At 34.8% G+C, this 16,087-nt stretch overlaps 1 protein-coding gene across 4 annotated transcripts in view; it reads right to left on the bottom strand.

Annotated features, from left to right (window-relative positions):
- Positions 1-16,087, bottom strand: part of LOC150097019 (HAUS augmin-like complex subunit 4) — a 109,774-nt gene that overhangs the window by 32,392 nt on the left and 61,295 nt on the right. For all 4 annotated transcript variants that reach the window (XM_090408503.1, XM_090408501.1, XM_090408502.1 and 1 more), the window contains exon 4: positions 2,147-2,293. In XM_090408503.1, coding sequence (XP_090264629.1) covers positions 2,147-2,293 — 147 coding nt within the window. The remainder of the gene's footprint in view (positions 1-2,146; positions 2,294-16,087) is intronic.

Below are 16,087 nucleotides of genomic sequence, written 5' to 3'. Positions count from 1 at the left end.
AGAATAGCAATTGAAGGCAGTTGCATAAACTGGAGGATATGGGACTGGAACATAAACTACTGACTTGGATAAGTGGGTGGCAGATGGATATGTATCAGAAAGTGGGGAGGAAGGGAGAGTGAATCTGTCAGATATAATGTGACCAGTGGTATACCTCAGGGATCAGTCCTTGAGTCACTGTTGCTTAATCTACATGTTAATGGCATTTGGAAGAACCAAGGATCTGACAGGAGATTTTCATCTGTTTGCTGTTGATGCAAAGATAGGTGGGGCAATCAGAGATGCTACTAACAATCAACACTTACAGAATGATTTGAATAGACCTTGTGGGGAAATGATAATGGCTATCACTTTAAAGTAAGTGAAAATTATGACCTTTGGTGTAATGAGATTTCCAATGACATATTATAGTGGTAGAATAATGCTTGAAATTGATCAGGTTACAGATCTTGAAGTTATGGTGGACAGGCATTTGAAGCTCAAAGTCACATAGCAAAAACTACAAATACAGTTCAGAGGATAACTGATGTTGAAACGAACATTGACACACAAGGAGAAGGTCATTTTTGTCTCTTTGCAAGGCCTTAATACAACCATACCTGACTACTGTGTGCAGATTTGGTTTCTGGATTCTGAGGAGATGACACTGTGGACAGGATGCAAAGATCATCATCATTTCAGGGATTTAGGCCCATGGGGCTGTTCTGGTCTCATTTCATCTTTTCCTTGACTCCTACTGGGCAGTTTCGAAGTATATTTTTTAGGTAGTATGGTCCTAAGGTGGCAGCCCCACCACCAAACTAGAGGCAGATAGCCAGTTACCAACCCAGCTGAATCTTTTCTTACTCCAATGTCTCAGGAAAGAAGTAACTGGACTGTCAATCTGGAAAACAAAGATGATATCAGGATTATGGAATGTAGATTATAAGTGCAGCTTGAGAGTATGCAGACTGATATAGAGATCTATAAACTTCTGAAAGGGTTTTGCACTTATAGGATATCGGTTGAAAGTTTTCATTATATGGAAGGTAGGAAAGCATAAAGGGCATCCATGGAAGTTAAATTGGTGTGCAGTTAAGGGGGTGAGAGCTAGAATTTTCTCTTACAGAGCAGTGAGTGAGTGGAATGGTTTCCCTGCTGAAGTAGTGAGTATATCCAGTGTCAGTGAATTTAAGAGAAGGTATGACAGCTGGTATGGGTGATGTATGGCCTCCTTTGAATCCTTGACTCCTGGAGGTCTCTAATAATAATATGTGATGGACTTCCTTTATGAATTATAACTTTCACAAATTTTCAATGAGAAAACAGGAGAGTTTCAAATCATTCATGAGGTTCATAAACATTGATAAGAGTTCTATTGAACCAAATCTTTGAAGAATGGTGGAAAGTCTGAACAGATTTTCAATGTTGGTAAAATCTGGGAGGTGATTCTGCATTAAGGAATATCTATGACAACTCATGAAATCAGATGATTTCATTATGTAAGTAGCTAGTATGCCAATACAGAAGACACATCATGCATGAATTTTTGTTGTTTGTTTATGCAAGGTAAAATAAGGATGAGAGCAAGAATACTGTGAACTCAAAGATAATATCATTAGTTTTGTTATTAGATTTTGAAAAGAATATCCAGCAATAACAATAAAGCATACCTGAGACATCAAAATAGTACTTTCATGAAGACAAAGTTAAAAATAACCTCGGATTCAAAGTTGATGAAATTTGTCTTTGCCTGACTGTAATACTAGTGTTTAAGTATGTTTAGCTTATGGACAATTCATCAACCAACATATAATTTTAATCTTTATATCAGTAAATTCTGAGATAAATGAGTAAACAAAGTCATTTAATACTGGCTATATCACCATACCTTGGTATGTAACCTAGGAAAAAAAAAACAACAAAAAAAGGAATCTAATATAAAAAATAAACCAATGATGGAGGTTAATATTTCATGATGTGTCAATGATTTGCCAATCATTGGTCTATGCATTTCAGTTCAGATTAACTGTGAAAAATTATCTTATAGAATATGAAAGGAAGGTAAATAACTCAGGACATTTCTAAACAGTATACAGTTCCAATTTTTATTATGAAAATGCAATTTTGAAACATACTAAAGTATTCAATAACTATCTTTGTATACCTGCTGTCTTAACCATGGTGAATGACTTAGAATAAACTCTTTATTCAGTCCAAGTAATGTTGGTTGATCTTCAGAGATTGTTTTATTGCAATCAAGATAATCACATATTTCTGCATCTATCAAACATTTTCTTAAGGATGAATATATCTAAAAGATAAACAACATATATATACAAACACACATTAAATAATATAAATATTTATCTCATATGGTTTTTTAAAATAAATAATTTAAAAATATAAAAGCTACTAGGGCAACTTTTTTGCCCCAGCAACCTTTTATTGTGAGGATGCTGTAGTCCAATTCTGTTGCATTCCATCTTGATTTACCTGTTTTCTGTATTGCTGATCATGCTTCACCGTTCATTGTCTATGTTTTTATGCTATAGACAGATTTAACATTTTCAGAGTGGATTAGTTGGAATACTAAATTAGCTGTATACAAGACAGTGTTCAAACCAGTTTAAACTTATGGATCTGAGAGATGGGTCAGAAGTAAAACACTTGACCAAAGACTAGAGACCGCAGATATGAGAGTCCTGAGAAAAATTATAGGCATGAACAGATGGCATCAATGGCAATATCATATTAAAAATGAGGATATTAGGTAAGAATTTGACATTGTCGGCATCCAGGAATGCGTTAGCAGAGCTAAACTCAGGTGGTATGATCACTTAAACAGAATGGGGGAGGAAAGATTAACAAAACAAGTGTTGTCTGCCAGGTTGGCAGGAAAACGACCCACAGGAAGACCAAGATATAGGTGGATTGATACAGTACAATGCGCCTTAGACAATAGAAATATAAGATCTGATAATGATAATATTGGAGTCTTGACAAGTGACAGACTGATTTGGAGGAAAATTGTAGATAGGAAGTTAGTAATGATGTAAATTTTTCGTGTAGTACTATCATATCCTGTACACCCCCTTGAGGGTACATGTCAGGAATTTGATGATGATGATTAGTGAGTGCACATAAGTGTGCATGTGAGAGAGAGAAAGAAAGTTTTTCTTCACTGTTACATAGTGTTCAGAATTCAATGAGAAAAACTTAAAACTAATACTATGTTTGAGCAATAATTTTAATTAAAATAAGCTTAATGCTTTTGGCCTTTATATCATTTTATCATCTGAAGTACATATATATGCATGAATACACGCAGAACAACATCTCAGTTAAGCAAATTGATTTAGCCCAGTGATTTTCAACCAGTGTGCTGCGAGAGGTCTTCAGGTGTACCGCGAGATTTATGAAAACAAATTAATTGAAAGAAAAAATGTTGTAATTTGCGCATTAATTTATTAGTGACTGTAAATCAATCAAAATTATGCCTATTTTTTGCCAGATCATCAAAAAAATGAAAAGAATATACCACAGAATTTGAATAATTAGTCTAGGTGTGCAGTATTATGGAAAAGGTTAAAAATCACTGATTTAGCCATACTGAACACCATGAAAAAAAAAATTCAGGAAATCAATAAAGATTAAATCAACTTATTAAGTGAACAAATTACATGCCAAGGATCTTGTTGAATCTCCAATAGCTAGAGAACATTTATGAATATAACAATAAACTTATTAAGACCTTTTTCTTGACTACTAGTATTAATAAATTAAAGACTTAATTCTGCATGTTAGTCAAGTAAATATTAGTTTAATATCCAACGTTTCACTGACTGATATCTGTCAGCATTTTCAAAGGAATACACTGGTAAGCAACAGAAAGTAGCAAAAACTAGGAAACTAACCGACAATTCTAAAAATTATATAAAATTATCACTGTGTGTGATACAATATAATATGCGTGTCGCAAGCGCTACATTTTATTTGTTGAGATATTTAATGTAATTTTCATGAAAGTTCATTTCTTTTTGGTTAAATGATCTGATTAGAGTTTTCCATATATCTGGTAAGATTATGCCTTGATTCTTATTTAAGTTACCTGTTGAACGGGCGACTGTAGCAGCTTCTTTAAATGTTCTGGAATGGTAGTTGTCTTCTATGTAGGGCATATGACTCATATCCCATTCAATATTATGGTTGGTAGAGGCAAAGTGTGAAGAAAGGCCTGATATATCCTGTTATTCCTTACATAGCCTATGTGTTCTTTCTTTCTTGTATCAAAACTTCTAGATGTCTATCCGATGTAATTAATACCGCAAGAACAAGGTATGCTATAAACTCCAGAGTATTTGTAGAAAGGATGGCTATCTTTCGGTGATCTTATAAACTTTTGAATGATCTCAATAGGTTTGAAGGTAACTCTGATATTATATGGTTTTAGAAGAAGAGCTAATATTAAATACTGTCATCTTAAATACTATGGAATATGAAGAAAAGATCAATAATCTATTATCAGACACATCTGTGTATGTTGTTCTTAACACAGATCCTACTCACAAAAACCATTTTGATACTAATGAACTATTACGTGATATGGCCAACTGGCCTGTGGACTTAATCAAAAAACTAAAATCTATGCATCAATTAACTCCAAGACTATATGGTGTTCCAAAAATTCATAAAGAATGCACACCATTACGTCCAATAGTAGATGGTATCCATTCCCCTACTTACAGACTATCAAAATATCTAGCCAAAATGTTACAAGAACACATTGACAACACGGATTCTTATATTTCTTATAACTTCCAACATTTCTTGGAGAAATTAAAAAACATCAGTTTCTCTGAAGATAATATTATGGCTAGCCTGGATATCACATCTCTGTTCACAAATATCCTAGTTTCAGAAGTCATCGACATCTTAGAAAACTTGTTCCCACCCAACATCACCAAGTTGTTCAAGCATTGCTGAACTTCAAATTATTTTACATGGCAAAAAACCTACTACAAACAACTCACTGGATTAGCCGTGGGTAGCCCCCTCTCTCTCCTTCTTGTGTCGACCTATTCTTAGAAAATCTAGAAACTCAAATTTTATCCCAAATTACCCCAAAACCAACCACATGGTTTAGGTATGTTGACGACATCTTCATAATTTGGAATCACAAAAAAGAAGAATCAATAGATTATCTAAACAAAATTAATTGCTTCCACAACACCATCAAGTTCACATTGGAACTAGAAAAAGATAATAAACTTCCATTCCTAGACGTCCTTATTAAGAAACAAACTGACAATAGCATTAACCTGTCAGTATATAGAAAACTTATTAACACTGGACGATACCTCCATTTTGATTCATCTCACCACATATCCCAGAAATTCAGCATTATCCATATGCTCAAAAAAAGAGCTATACAGTGTACCGCAGACCCTGGCGACCTACAAGAAGAATTAATAAAAATATCCAAATATCTATCCCTAAATGACTACCCTACAAAAATCATCAACAAGATTCTCTTTAGTGACATACCGCAAAGACAACGAGATGAAACCCAATACATCAGCTCTATAACAATTCCATTTGTTAGTACCACATCCAGAAAATTAGCTCTTCTTCTAAAACCATATAATATCAGAGTTACCTTCAAACCTATTCAGACCATTCAAAAGTTTATAAGATCACCGAAAGATAGCCATACTTTCTACAAATACTCTGGAGTTTATAGCATACCTTGTTCTTGCGGTATTAATTACATTGGACAGACATCTAGAAGTTTTGATACAAGAAAGAAAGAGCACATAGGCTATGTAAGGAATAATAGACAGGATATATCAGGCCTTTCTTCACACTTTGCCTCTACCAAACATAATATTGAATGGGATATGAGTCATATGCCCCACATAGAAGATAACTACCATTCCAGAACATTTAAAGAAGCTGCTACAGTCGCCCGTTCAACAGGTAACTTAAATAAGAATCAAGGCATAATCTTACCAGATATATGGAAAACTCATCAGATCATTTAACCAAAAAGAAATGAACTTTCATGAAAATTACATTAAATATCTCAAAAGATAAAACGTTGCACTTGCGACACGCGTATTATATCATTGTATCACGCACAGTGATAATTTTGTATAATTTTTAGAACTGTCAGTTAGTTTCCTAGTTGTTGTTACTTTCTATTGCTTACCAGTGTATTCCTTTGAAAATGCTGACAGATATCAGTCAGTGAAACGTTGGATATTAAACTAATATTTACTTGACTAACATGCAGAATTAAGTCTTTAATTTATTAACAGTAAACTTGTTGGAATGGCCTAGAGTTCTACTTTTGGTTGTGACTTTTCCACCTATAGATGGAATCGAACCTCTGTTCAATTTCATTTATAGGCGGAAAGTCTGTTTCTGATCTAGAATCCTATGGTTAAACAGCTACTGTCCTAGAGTCTTAATTCTAATTTGGCAGATTATGGTTAGAGAACTATAATGACAAAAATTCTAGTGGCCTAGCATTATATGGAGAACTTAGAGGATGTTCAGGGAGCTGACTGCAATTTAGAAGGATCATGTGTGGGCTGTTCAGATTCTGGAAAAATGTTATTCCATCATGTTTGAGATTTTGGTTGTGTGATTACCATTATATAAATCATAAAACCAAATACTTCTTTTTTTCTGAAAAAGAACATATATAGATCAAATGGATTCTCCTCATCCTCAAATTCATGTACCCTCAGGGCATATACAGGATAATTATTATAATACCACAAGAAAAAGTTACACCATTGTCAATCAACAATTTCTTCCAAATTAATCTGTTATTTGTCAAGACCCCCAACATTATCAGATTTAATATTTTTGTCCTTTCAGGTACTTTTTACTGTATCAATCCATCTACATCTTGGTCCTCTGTCAGTTTCCCTGCCAACCTGGCAAAGAACACTTGTTTTGCTCCACTATTCTGTTTAAGTGACCATACTAGCTGAGATTAGTTCTACTAAACCCATTCCTGAACGCTACTAATATCCCTATTTTTAATATGATACTGCCATTGATGCCATCTGTTTACTCCACTAATCTTACTCAAAACTCTCATATCTGAAGTCTCCAGTCTTTGTGTGTTTTATTTCTAACTCAGCTCTCAGATCCATAAGTTAAAATTAGTTCGAACACTGTCTTGTATACAGCTCATTTAGTGTTTTGACTAATTTACTAATTTCTTTCTTATTCCCTATAAATTTACTCAGCTGATTTCTTACCATACCAGCTTTAATTAATTCTGTTGTCTATTTCCATATTTAATTTACTATTTTCACTAAAAACTGTGCTTAAATGTCTTATTTGTTCTATAGGTTGCATTCAGGATACAGTTGATGTTTTCAATATTTTTACCTACTTTCACTGTGTTTGTTTGTTTTTTTATTTACAATTTTCATTCCAAATTTATTGCAGTTATTCAGTTTACTCAGGGAATCTTGCAGACTGGATTTATTCAGAAGTATAACATCATCTGCATAAAGAGCTAAGTTAACATCACCAATTTAGATATCAGACTTAATACCACTTTCTTTCAAAATATGATCCATATAATCAATGAATCACAATGGAAATAATGTGCACCCTTGCTGCACACCTGGTTTTATATCAAATGATCTTCCTGTACCTCCAATTCTAACTGCTGATTTACAGTTTAAATAGAGACTATGTATTGCTCAATATAATGTCCCATTCACACCATATAACTGTAGTGTTTTGAAGATCTTTCCACTTGGCACCCTGTGATATGCCTTTTTCAGATATACAAAACTTAAATACAAATTCTTGTTATATTCCCAAGATTTCTCAACTATTTGTCTTAAATTGAAAATATGATCTTGACAATCTCTATTTGGCCTGAATTCAGCTTGTTCTTCACTAAGCTTCCCTTCCACAATTTTTCTTAGCCCTTTCTCAAGTATACTTGAGAAATGGCTGGTAAGCATAAATCTTACCAGGAACACTCAGTATGGAAATGCCTCTGTAATTATCACATTCAGTTTTATTTCCCTTTTTATAGATGGACACTATGAGAGCTCTGCTCCAATCATCTGGAATTCGTCCTTCTGTCCAGGCCTTCTGAACTATGCAGTGCAGCTACTGTAAGGCTGTTATACCTCCATACTTGAGCATTTCTGGTTGAATATCATCTACTCCAGCTCTACATTTCAGGCTTTTCTACTTCAAGTATGGATATGAATTCCTGACTACATGTCTGTTGAGTGTTTTTTTTTTACTACCGTGCTGTCGTCACTGCTTGTTTCATTTAGCAATTTTTCAAAGTAATTACTCCAAACATCTAGAAATCTTTATCTTCAGTTTTCATGTCACCTTTATCATCTCTAATTCCTTTTACAGCACTCTTTCCTCCATTTCTGAGTTTATTCAACACCCCTCCAGAATATCTTGCCACCTTCTTGATATTTATTTGAATTATCAGAAATTATCAGAATACCTTGCCAGGACATTTTGATATACTTTCTTCTTTTCCTTCACTGCCTCTTTACTTTCCTGAGCCCACATGGAGTTCTGATTTTTTTTTATCTTTGCAGACAATTTCACCACATGCTTCTCTGGCTGAATCAATCAATATTTTCTTCAGGGTGTACCAATGAATCTCCAAAGTTTGGTTCTTGTTTTCAAACTCTCTCATTTTTTCCTTTCCCATTAATGATGTTTGTGTATTTGAATCTACAGTTCGCCTCTGAAAGCTGCTCAATTTTGATTAATTTTTGATTGCATTGGTTGATGTGCATTGGTTATCTATGTAGGAGTTGAATTAAAAGAATGAGGACCAAGAGATCAGCTTTATCTTTATGGGAGAAGGGGTCTCGAAAGTTCTGATAAAACCTAGAGCAAAAATGTTTTTTCAGAAAATATCTTTTCTTTTAGGATATATAAAAAGACAAAAAATAATTTTTGTTCTAGATGTTTATCAGAACTTTCCAGCCCCCCCCCCCCCCATGTTTATATGTGTTCAGAAACACATATAAACTTTGCATAAAGATGAACCTCCCTATCAAAATATTAATTAGGTTTCTAGAAAGTCAAGCTGCTTGGCTATGACAGGTCATTGAACCTAACATTTTCAGAGAAGATGATATACAAATTCCACATGAGAGATCACAAATTTTATAACCCAAGAGTGCCAAGCATGGTCAAGTGATCAGGAAGAAAGAAGGGATCACTAATAGGTATTTTATGGCTGCTGTGTTTTTCTTGAACAGTTCAAGATGCAATAATTGGAACAAAAAGTATATGGGAAAAGATGTTCAGTGGTTGTTGTTTTGGAATTACAGCTAAAGAAATTTAAGTTATGAGACTACCATTTGTCTATAAATTGCATGTGTTTTTTGGGCCTATTTGAATACTTTTGTGGAACAAAATACAAAGATTTCCAAGAGGGAAAATCCTGCTGTTTACACATGAAACTAACTTCATTTTTTTAAAAAAAATCTTATAAAGGTTATTAGCATCCTAGATGGAAATCAAAGGTGTTTTTCTAATCAACAGTCACTGTCAGCACTAAATGAGCTATGGGGGATCTGAGGAAGATGGAATGAAAGAGGAGGATGAGAAGTTACTTTGATAAGTCTGAAGCGCGTATTAATATTGATGAGCAGCAGCTCACGTTTTAAATACTTGAAGTAGAAGAATGGTGGTGGTGGTGGTCAGTTTAGTGGACCAGGACCCATGAAAGTATCTGCAGGAAAAAAAAAAGCATAATGAAGGGAGGGGGGGAGTTGTGATAAAATGATTGGAAGTAACCTGCAAAGGAAGGGGGGGGGGCTTATCACTTAAGCATACTTTCCTCGGATAAAACAGGCACTGTAAGAACAGTATTTAAAGTTGGGAAAATTTAGGATTTATATATATATATATAGTGTTAGAATTGTATAGGTGGAAAGAGGGCACACCAAGGTTTTTGGAGGTTGAGGAAACTAGAGATGTCATTTTTGTGTCAAGAATGAATTACATTTTACCCTGAGAAGTAAAATGTAATTCTGACTGAGGATATTATCAGAATGACCTCAGTAAGAGGTCATATGTGTAAGAGGAAGGATGTTTTTGCCTCTATGGGTAATTAGCAATTAGAAAGAAATCTGAAGTGGGGGGGGAGGGGAGAAACATTCACTATGGCATGCAGTGAGTGACCAGAAAGGACCTGATCTCTCCATCTCTTTATCTATATTATTGATCACAAATTAACTAATGAACCTGCAAGCATTGAAGAAGTTTGGTTATTAATGAATTTCTCCATGTTTTTGAGAGAACCAAGGTGAGGACAATAATTTGATTTCATTTATGTCCATTTTTTAGGGCAAGATATAGAGGCTTGATTCCATGTTGATAAATAAATATCAGACATGCATGAGAACTTGAAATAGGTAATACAGGATGGATACTAATTTAAGTGCAAATTCTGAGCACAACTGAGAGGATACTATCTAGACCAGGATTGGTATTCAAACTAATGAGATTTTTTCCACTGTCTTTCTGGCTTTTGATCTCATTAACAAATCAAAAGAAGCAAAAGGTGAGCTGTTTATGGTGATTTTGGAAAGTGATTTTCCTCTGTTGCCTATACAAGAGTTGAAAGAGAAGATTGATATCAAGAGGTTTAGCCATATCTTTGGTGTTATCATGGTTCCATATGGATGCAAAAGAGATAGAAGGGTAGAAACTGCATCCAGTGACCATAGCAAGGGACTAGGAAGCATGACTGACATTTGAACAGGAGGCCAGTTTTCTACATTTGAGCTGCATCAAAGTTGGAAACATTAGCTGAAGTTTAAAGCAAGAAGTCTCTTGACAGTTTCTTCTGCAGATGTTGCAAGTTGTAGGTTGAATGAGAAGCTGGAGTTTTAACTTGAACTATTTGAGATATACTTAGCCACATTTGTTGGAGAATGAGCTTGAATAGAGGTCAGAGGTTTTGTGCAGAGCGAAGGAAAAAGGCCCTCATTCTAGCAATAATTATTTCAGTTATTCAATCAGAGTAGGTGTTTGGATTAGGAGAGTGGAAAGATGCATATGTACTAGATCATTACTAACATTAAGCATCTCTTCTAGCCTGATTTTTAGTTTGAGAAAAAAGAAGCCACTATGAATCATGTACAATGAAGTCACCAAGGAAGATGCTTTCAATGTTATTATTAATCAAACATGGTATAGAGTCCATAAGATCTTTATGATGTATAATGTGTTCCTAGTAACAGGAGCTAGAGAATGGCGCTTGCCAATACAGTGAACAACTTTTCTGGCATACAACATACAGTTGACTCTCAATTAGCAAACATCAGTGTCACAAACTCATTCACCATAACAAATTTTCAAATGAAGTCCCTATAGGAATAAGCGGAATAAGCTATTTAAAGAATTTTCACTATAACAAATTATTTCTGTGTACCCTACGAGTCCTCTACAGTAAGAATTTAAATAATATTTTTTCCATTCATTCATAAGTTAAAGTACTTTCTAAATTTTTGCATTTTCCTTATTTCCTAAATAAATTTCTGCACAATATTCTAAAGTACAAAGGTTAGCAAAGCTATCATTAATATGAGATTCCATACATCAATATGGATTAAATAAAATAGTTCACAGAAAGAGAGTTACAAAAATTAAATATTAAAAACTACTTGTCTATTCCCTTTGGAGAACAGACAAGGCTGTTTAGTCCTAAATTTTTGAAAACTGATAGAGTACCAATCTCCACACTTAGGCATCTGGCATAAGGCTATCAATGATTTTCATAAGCATCTAGAGCAGACAGTATGGCAGACAGCCACCGCCACCACTATCTAAACACTGTGAACATAGAAGATAAATTAGCATTTTTTTTCCTCTTTTTTCAAGAAAAAGAAAAAAGGAATTCTAACTTGCAATTCAGTTTTCAATCATTGTTGCTATATTTGCTTTCATTCAAATGATCATTATTTTATGCTGGCTAATAACATCTTTTCATAACCAAAAAGTTATTTATTTATACTAAAGCAATAAAGGTTATGAGATGAGCAAATTATGTGTAAATTGCATGTGTTCTTGGACCAATTTGCATATAATATGAAGATAAAAACTTGAGATGTTGTAGGTGCTAAGATCATGTTTATCACCAAAAGTTACTGTCACCACTGCCTATGCTTACCAAGTGAAGCATCTGTAATACTTCAGAACATTTTCAAATCATGCTGATGAAATATCAGTTTATACATGGCTGCTTCCTAAGCTCTACTGCAAACAGACCCAATTTAAGTTGAAGCTTTTTAATATATCACACTCATATACAAGAAGTTGCAAGCCTATAACACAACAGTACTGTGTATCATCATCATCAAATTCCTGATATATACCCCCAAGGGGTGTACAGGATATGATAGTACTACATGAAAAATTTACATCATTACTAACACCCTATCTACAATTTTCCTCCAAATCAGTCTGTTAAATGTCAAAACTCCAATATTAGAAGGAAAGGTTCCCCATTCTCATATTTTCCCACATCACTCTACTTGACACTGCCTGCCATTCAAGAAGATTAACCTTGTCTTTTGTGTTGAATACTATGGCTACCCCTTCTTTTCCTTGATTGTCATTGCCTGAATATAACATTTTGTATTTATTGACCAGAAAGATCTCACCAGTTTTTGTCTTTTTTGTTTCAGTCACCCCTATTATGTCGACCTGGTCCTTATCTAATTCCTCAGCTAGCTCCCTTTGTTAGTAATAACCAGTCCATGTCTTAAGCAGAAATCCAACAGGTATTTGCCATTATTATTAGCTTTGCTCTTTTCTCCAAAGTTTCCCAAAATATTTTTGTGTGTCTGACAAGCATTTCCTATTCTGCTATTTAGATCCCCAACAAGGACCAACTTTTCCTTTTTCATTATGTCAGTTACTTTCTCTAAAGCCTTAAAAAATTCTTCCACTTCTACCTTAGTAGAACCTTCTGTGGGACCATAGGCACAAGTCTTCTCATTGTCCAGTTCCCATTCTCATATTATTCCACATCACTCTACTTGACACTGTCTGCTATTCAAGAAGATTAGTCTCATATTTTGTGTTGAATACTATGGCAACTCCTTCTTTTCCTTGATTGTCATTGCCTGAATATAACATTTTGTATTTATTGCTCAGAAAGATTTCTCCAGTTTTTGTCTTTTTTGTTTCAGTCACCTCTATTATGTCGATCTGGTCCTTATCTAATTCCTCAGCTAGCTCCATTTCTTTGCCATTCAGGCTTCTTAGTACCTGAATGGCAAAGATAGTACCAATCTTTAACTCTGGTGATGTGGAGTTGGGGGCGTGTTTTCAGATTTGTTCCAGTAGCTGACTTTTTGCTGTTCACCCTGGTTCCCTGGCGAAAACAACGGTGGCCTTGTTTAACTGGGCGATGCCCCAGTCAGCATGAAATTTTGTCATGTTATACCATCATTTTGTATTTTGGTTTAAGCCAATAAGAATACAATTTGGTCAGCTAAATCTCAAACTGCCAGCCCATCCTCGTCCGTTCAGTATCCAGGTAGATACCTAACAGGGTGCACCACGAGAAGGTGAGGATTGGACATTAGGTCAGAAGCCCTGGTCGGTTCTCTGCATTCCTTTGAAGGCGATGTGGAGGTCTCGTCTCAGTTATATAGCTTTGACCCTTAAGCACCCCCAGTGCTGTGCATGTGTGGACAAATTGTTAGAAAGAAAGAATCCATTAACACGTTTATAGAAAAGCTGGGGATTGTAGTCATTTGAAAACAAAAGAATGAAAAGCTGGCTTGATAAGTTTGGAGTTGAAATGCATTTGGATGTTGATGAGTGGTTGTTTATGTTCTTACATGGATAAGAGGAAAGCAAAGAAATGATAGCACCCATGAAAGTAACCATAAAAAAGAATTTAAGGCAAAAATGGAGCATCTATGACAAACTAACTGGAAGGAGTCAGTGTATGAGAGAGAGAGGGGGTTATCTATTACGAGGGTGGTCTGAAAAGATTTCGGCCTCGACTATAGATGGCAATAGTATCAGCAAGGTTTTTTTTTTCTATGTTGGTACATCTGTCATAAGCATCCATGTGAAATTGAAAGTCATTCTATCAAGTAGTTTGTTTTTATACATCTGTCTGAAGCAAAAATGTTATCTGTATCCCTTGAAATGGATAAAATTGAGTGCCGTGCAGTTATAAAATTCTTTGTAAAAGAAGGTTATACGCCAACAGAAATTCATTCAAAGTTAATAAAAGTTTATGGGCACTCTTCTCCTTAGTTTCTGACAATTAAGAAATGGGCTGCTGAGTTTAAATATGGCAGTACCAGCCTTGAAGATGATCCACGTGAAGGACATTCAAAAAGTGTAACAACACCAGAAATCATTGATCAAGTTCACGATATGGTATTGATGACCGGCGAGTCAAAGTGCATGAAATTGCTGAGCCTATAGGCATTTCAAAAGAATGTGTAGGATATAGTTTGCAGGAAGAATTGCAAATGAAAAAGCTTTACACAAGATGGGTGTCATGCTTGCTCATAGCTGATCAAAAATGCACTTGCATGAAAATCTCTGAACAGTGCTTGGAGAGCATTAACAAGTGGATTCACCATTACACACCAGAATCCAAACGGCAGTCAAAACACTGGACAGAAGCCGGTTGTTCAGCACCAAAGAAGACAAAGTTGGTTCCATCAGCAGGTAAGGTCATGGCATTGGTGTTTTGGGATGCTAAAGGCATTTTGTTTATTAATTATCTTGAAAAGGGTAAAACAATAACTGGGGAATATTATTCCAATCTTTTAACCAAGCTAGACGAAAAAATTCGTGAGAAAAGACCTATGCAGAAGGAAAAAATCATCTTTCATCAGGACAACGCATCTGCTTACAAAGGTGTTTTGGCAATGGGAAAATTAAGGGATCTGCACTATGAATTGTTGGAACATCTACCCTATTCCCTAGATTTGGCTCCCTCTGACTTATATCTCTTCCCAAAACTAAAACTCTTCCTTGCTGGTTAGCGTTTTTCTTTGAATCAAGAGGTGATTGCAGCTGTAGAGGAATATTTTGCAGATCTTACTGAAAACCACTACAGGGATGGGATAATGGAGCTGGAGCATCGCTGGAATAAATGTATTAGTCTTAAGGGAGATTATGTTGAAAAATAAAAATAATTTTGAAATTATAAATTCGTTTTTTCATTGTTAGGCTGAGAACTTTTCAGACCACCCTTGTAGGTAGATTGCCTTCTTCTGTATGCAATCAAGAATTCATAGGAAGATTTTGAGTGCACCATCCCAAATGTGACAAGATTTTCAGGTTGCTTAGATTTGGACTTTATGAAGTGTTAGGAGTTGAGTAGTAGAGAAGTAGTGGTGAAAAAGAATACCAAGTGTTTTTGAGGCTGAGGAGAAAGGATAAAGTAGATGTAAAAGTCAAGTCAAGAAGAGAAAACTGTTCTTGAATGGAAATCAGAACATTATCAAAGTAAGAGGATGTGTTTTGATAGCATTATAATTTACTAGATTATCTTCACACCATTTGAGAAAAGTGAGATCAGTGTTTAAGACATTGGATGTGGAAGATCTTGCGTCTTGAATCATTTAAGTACTATAAGGTTTCTTGAATGAAGAAGAGGAATGGAGAGTATTACTATCAAAGTATAGATAGGCTGTGAGGAAAGAGAGACCACTGATGTATAGAAGAACAAGTGTGGGAAAAAGCACAGGGTTCCTAGTATATTCCAACAATGAAAGAAAAGATGATATGAAGTCATCTAATCACAATTAATGACAGAGAAGAAGCTGGCAATCAATCACAAACAGCAGGATGAAGACATTAAGATAGTAATCTGGTAAAAAGTCCTATCTATGCCGGAAACATGCTTTTTCAGTATTGAAGGTTGTATTGTGCTTATTCTACATATGGCTATTATCTCAATATATCTACTGAGATATTTATTTATGTATCTCAATCCTGCAAAATATTCATGGTAGAATATGTCTTCATTGTGCTTCTATCACTTCTGAGTAATGATGAGCTTTACAGAAATATATAAAAAAAAATACTGATAAAA

Source organism: Typopeltis vanoorti, chromosome 18 (assembly GCF_054136105.1).
Source record: "Typopeltis vanoorti isolate ZY-2024b chromosome 18, IOZ_Tvanoo_1.0, whole genome shotgun sequence".
NCBI classification, from domain to species: domain Eukaryota; kingdom Metazoa; phylum Arthropoda; class Arachnida; order Uropygi; family Thelyphonidae; genus Typopeltis; species Typopeltis vanoorti.
The sequence above is the reverse complement of the archived record's forward strand: the minus strand, read 5'-3'. Positions and strand labels throughout refer to the sequence as shown.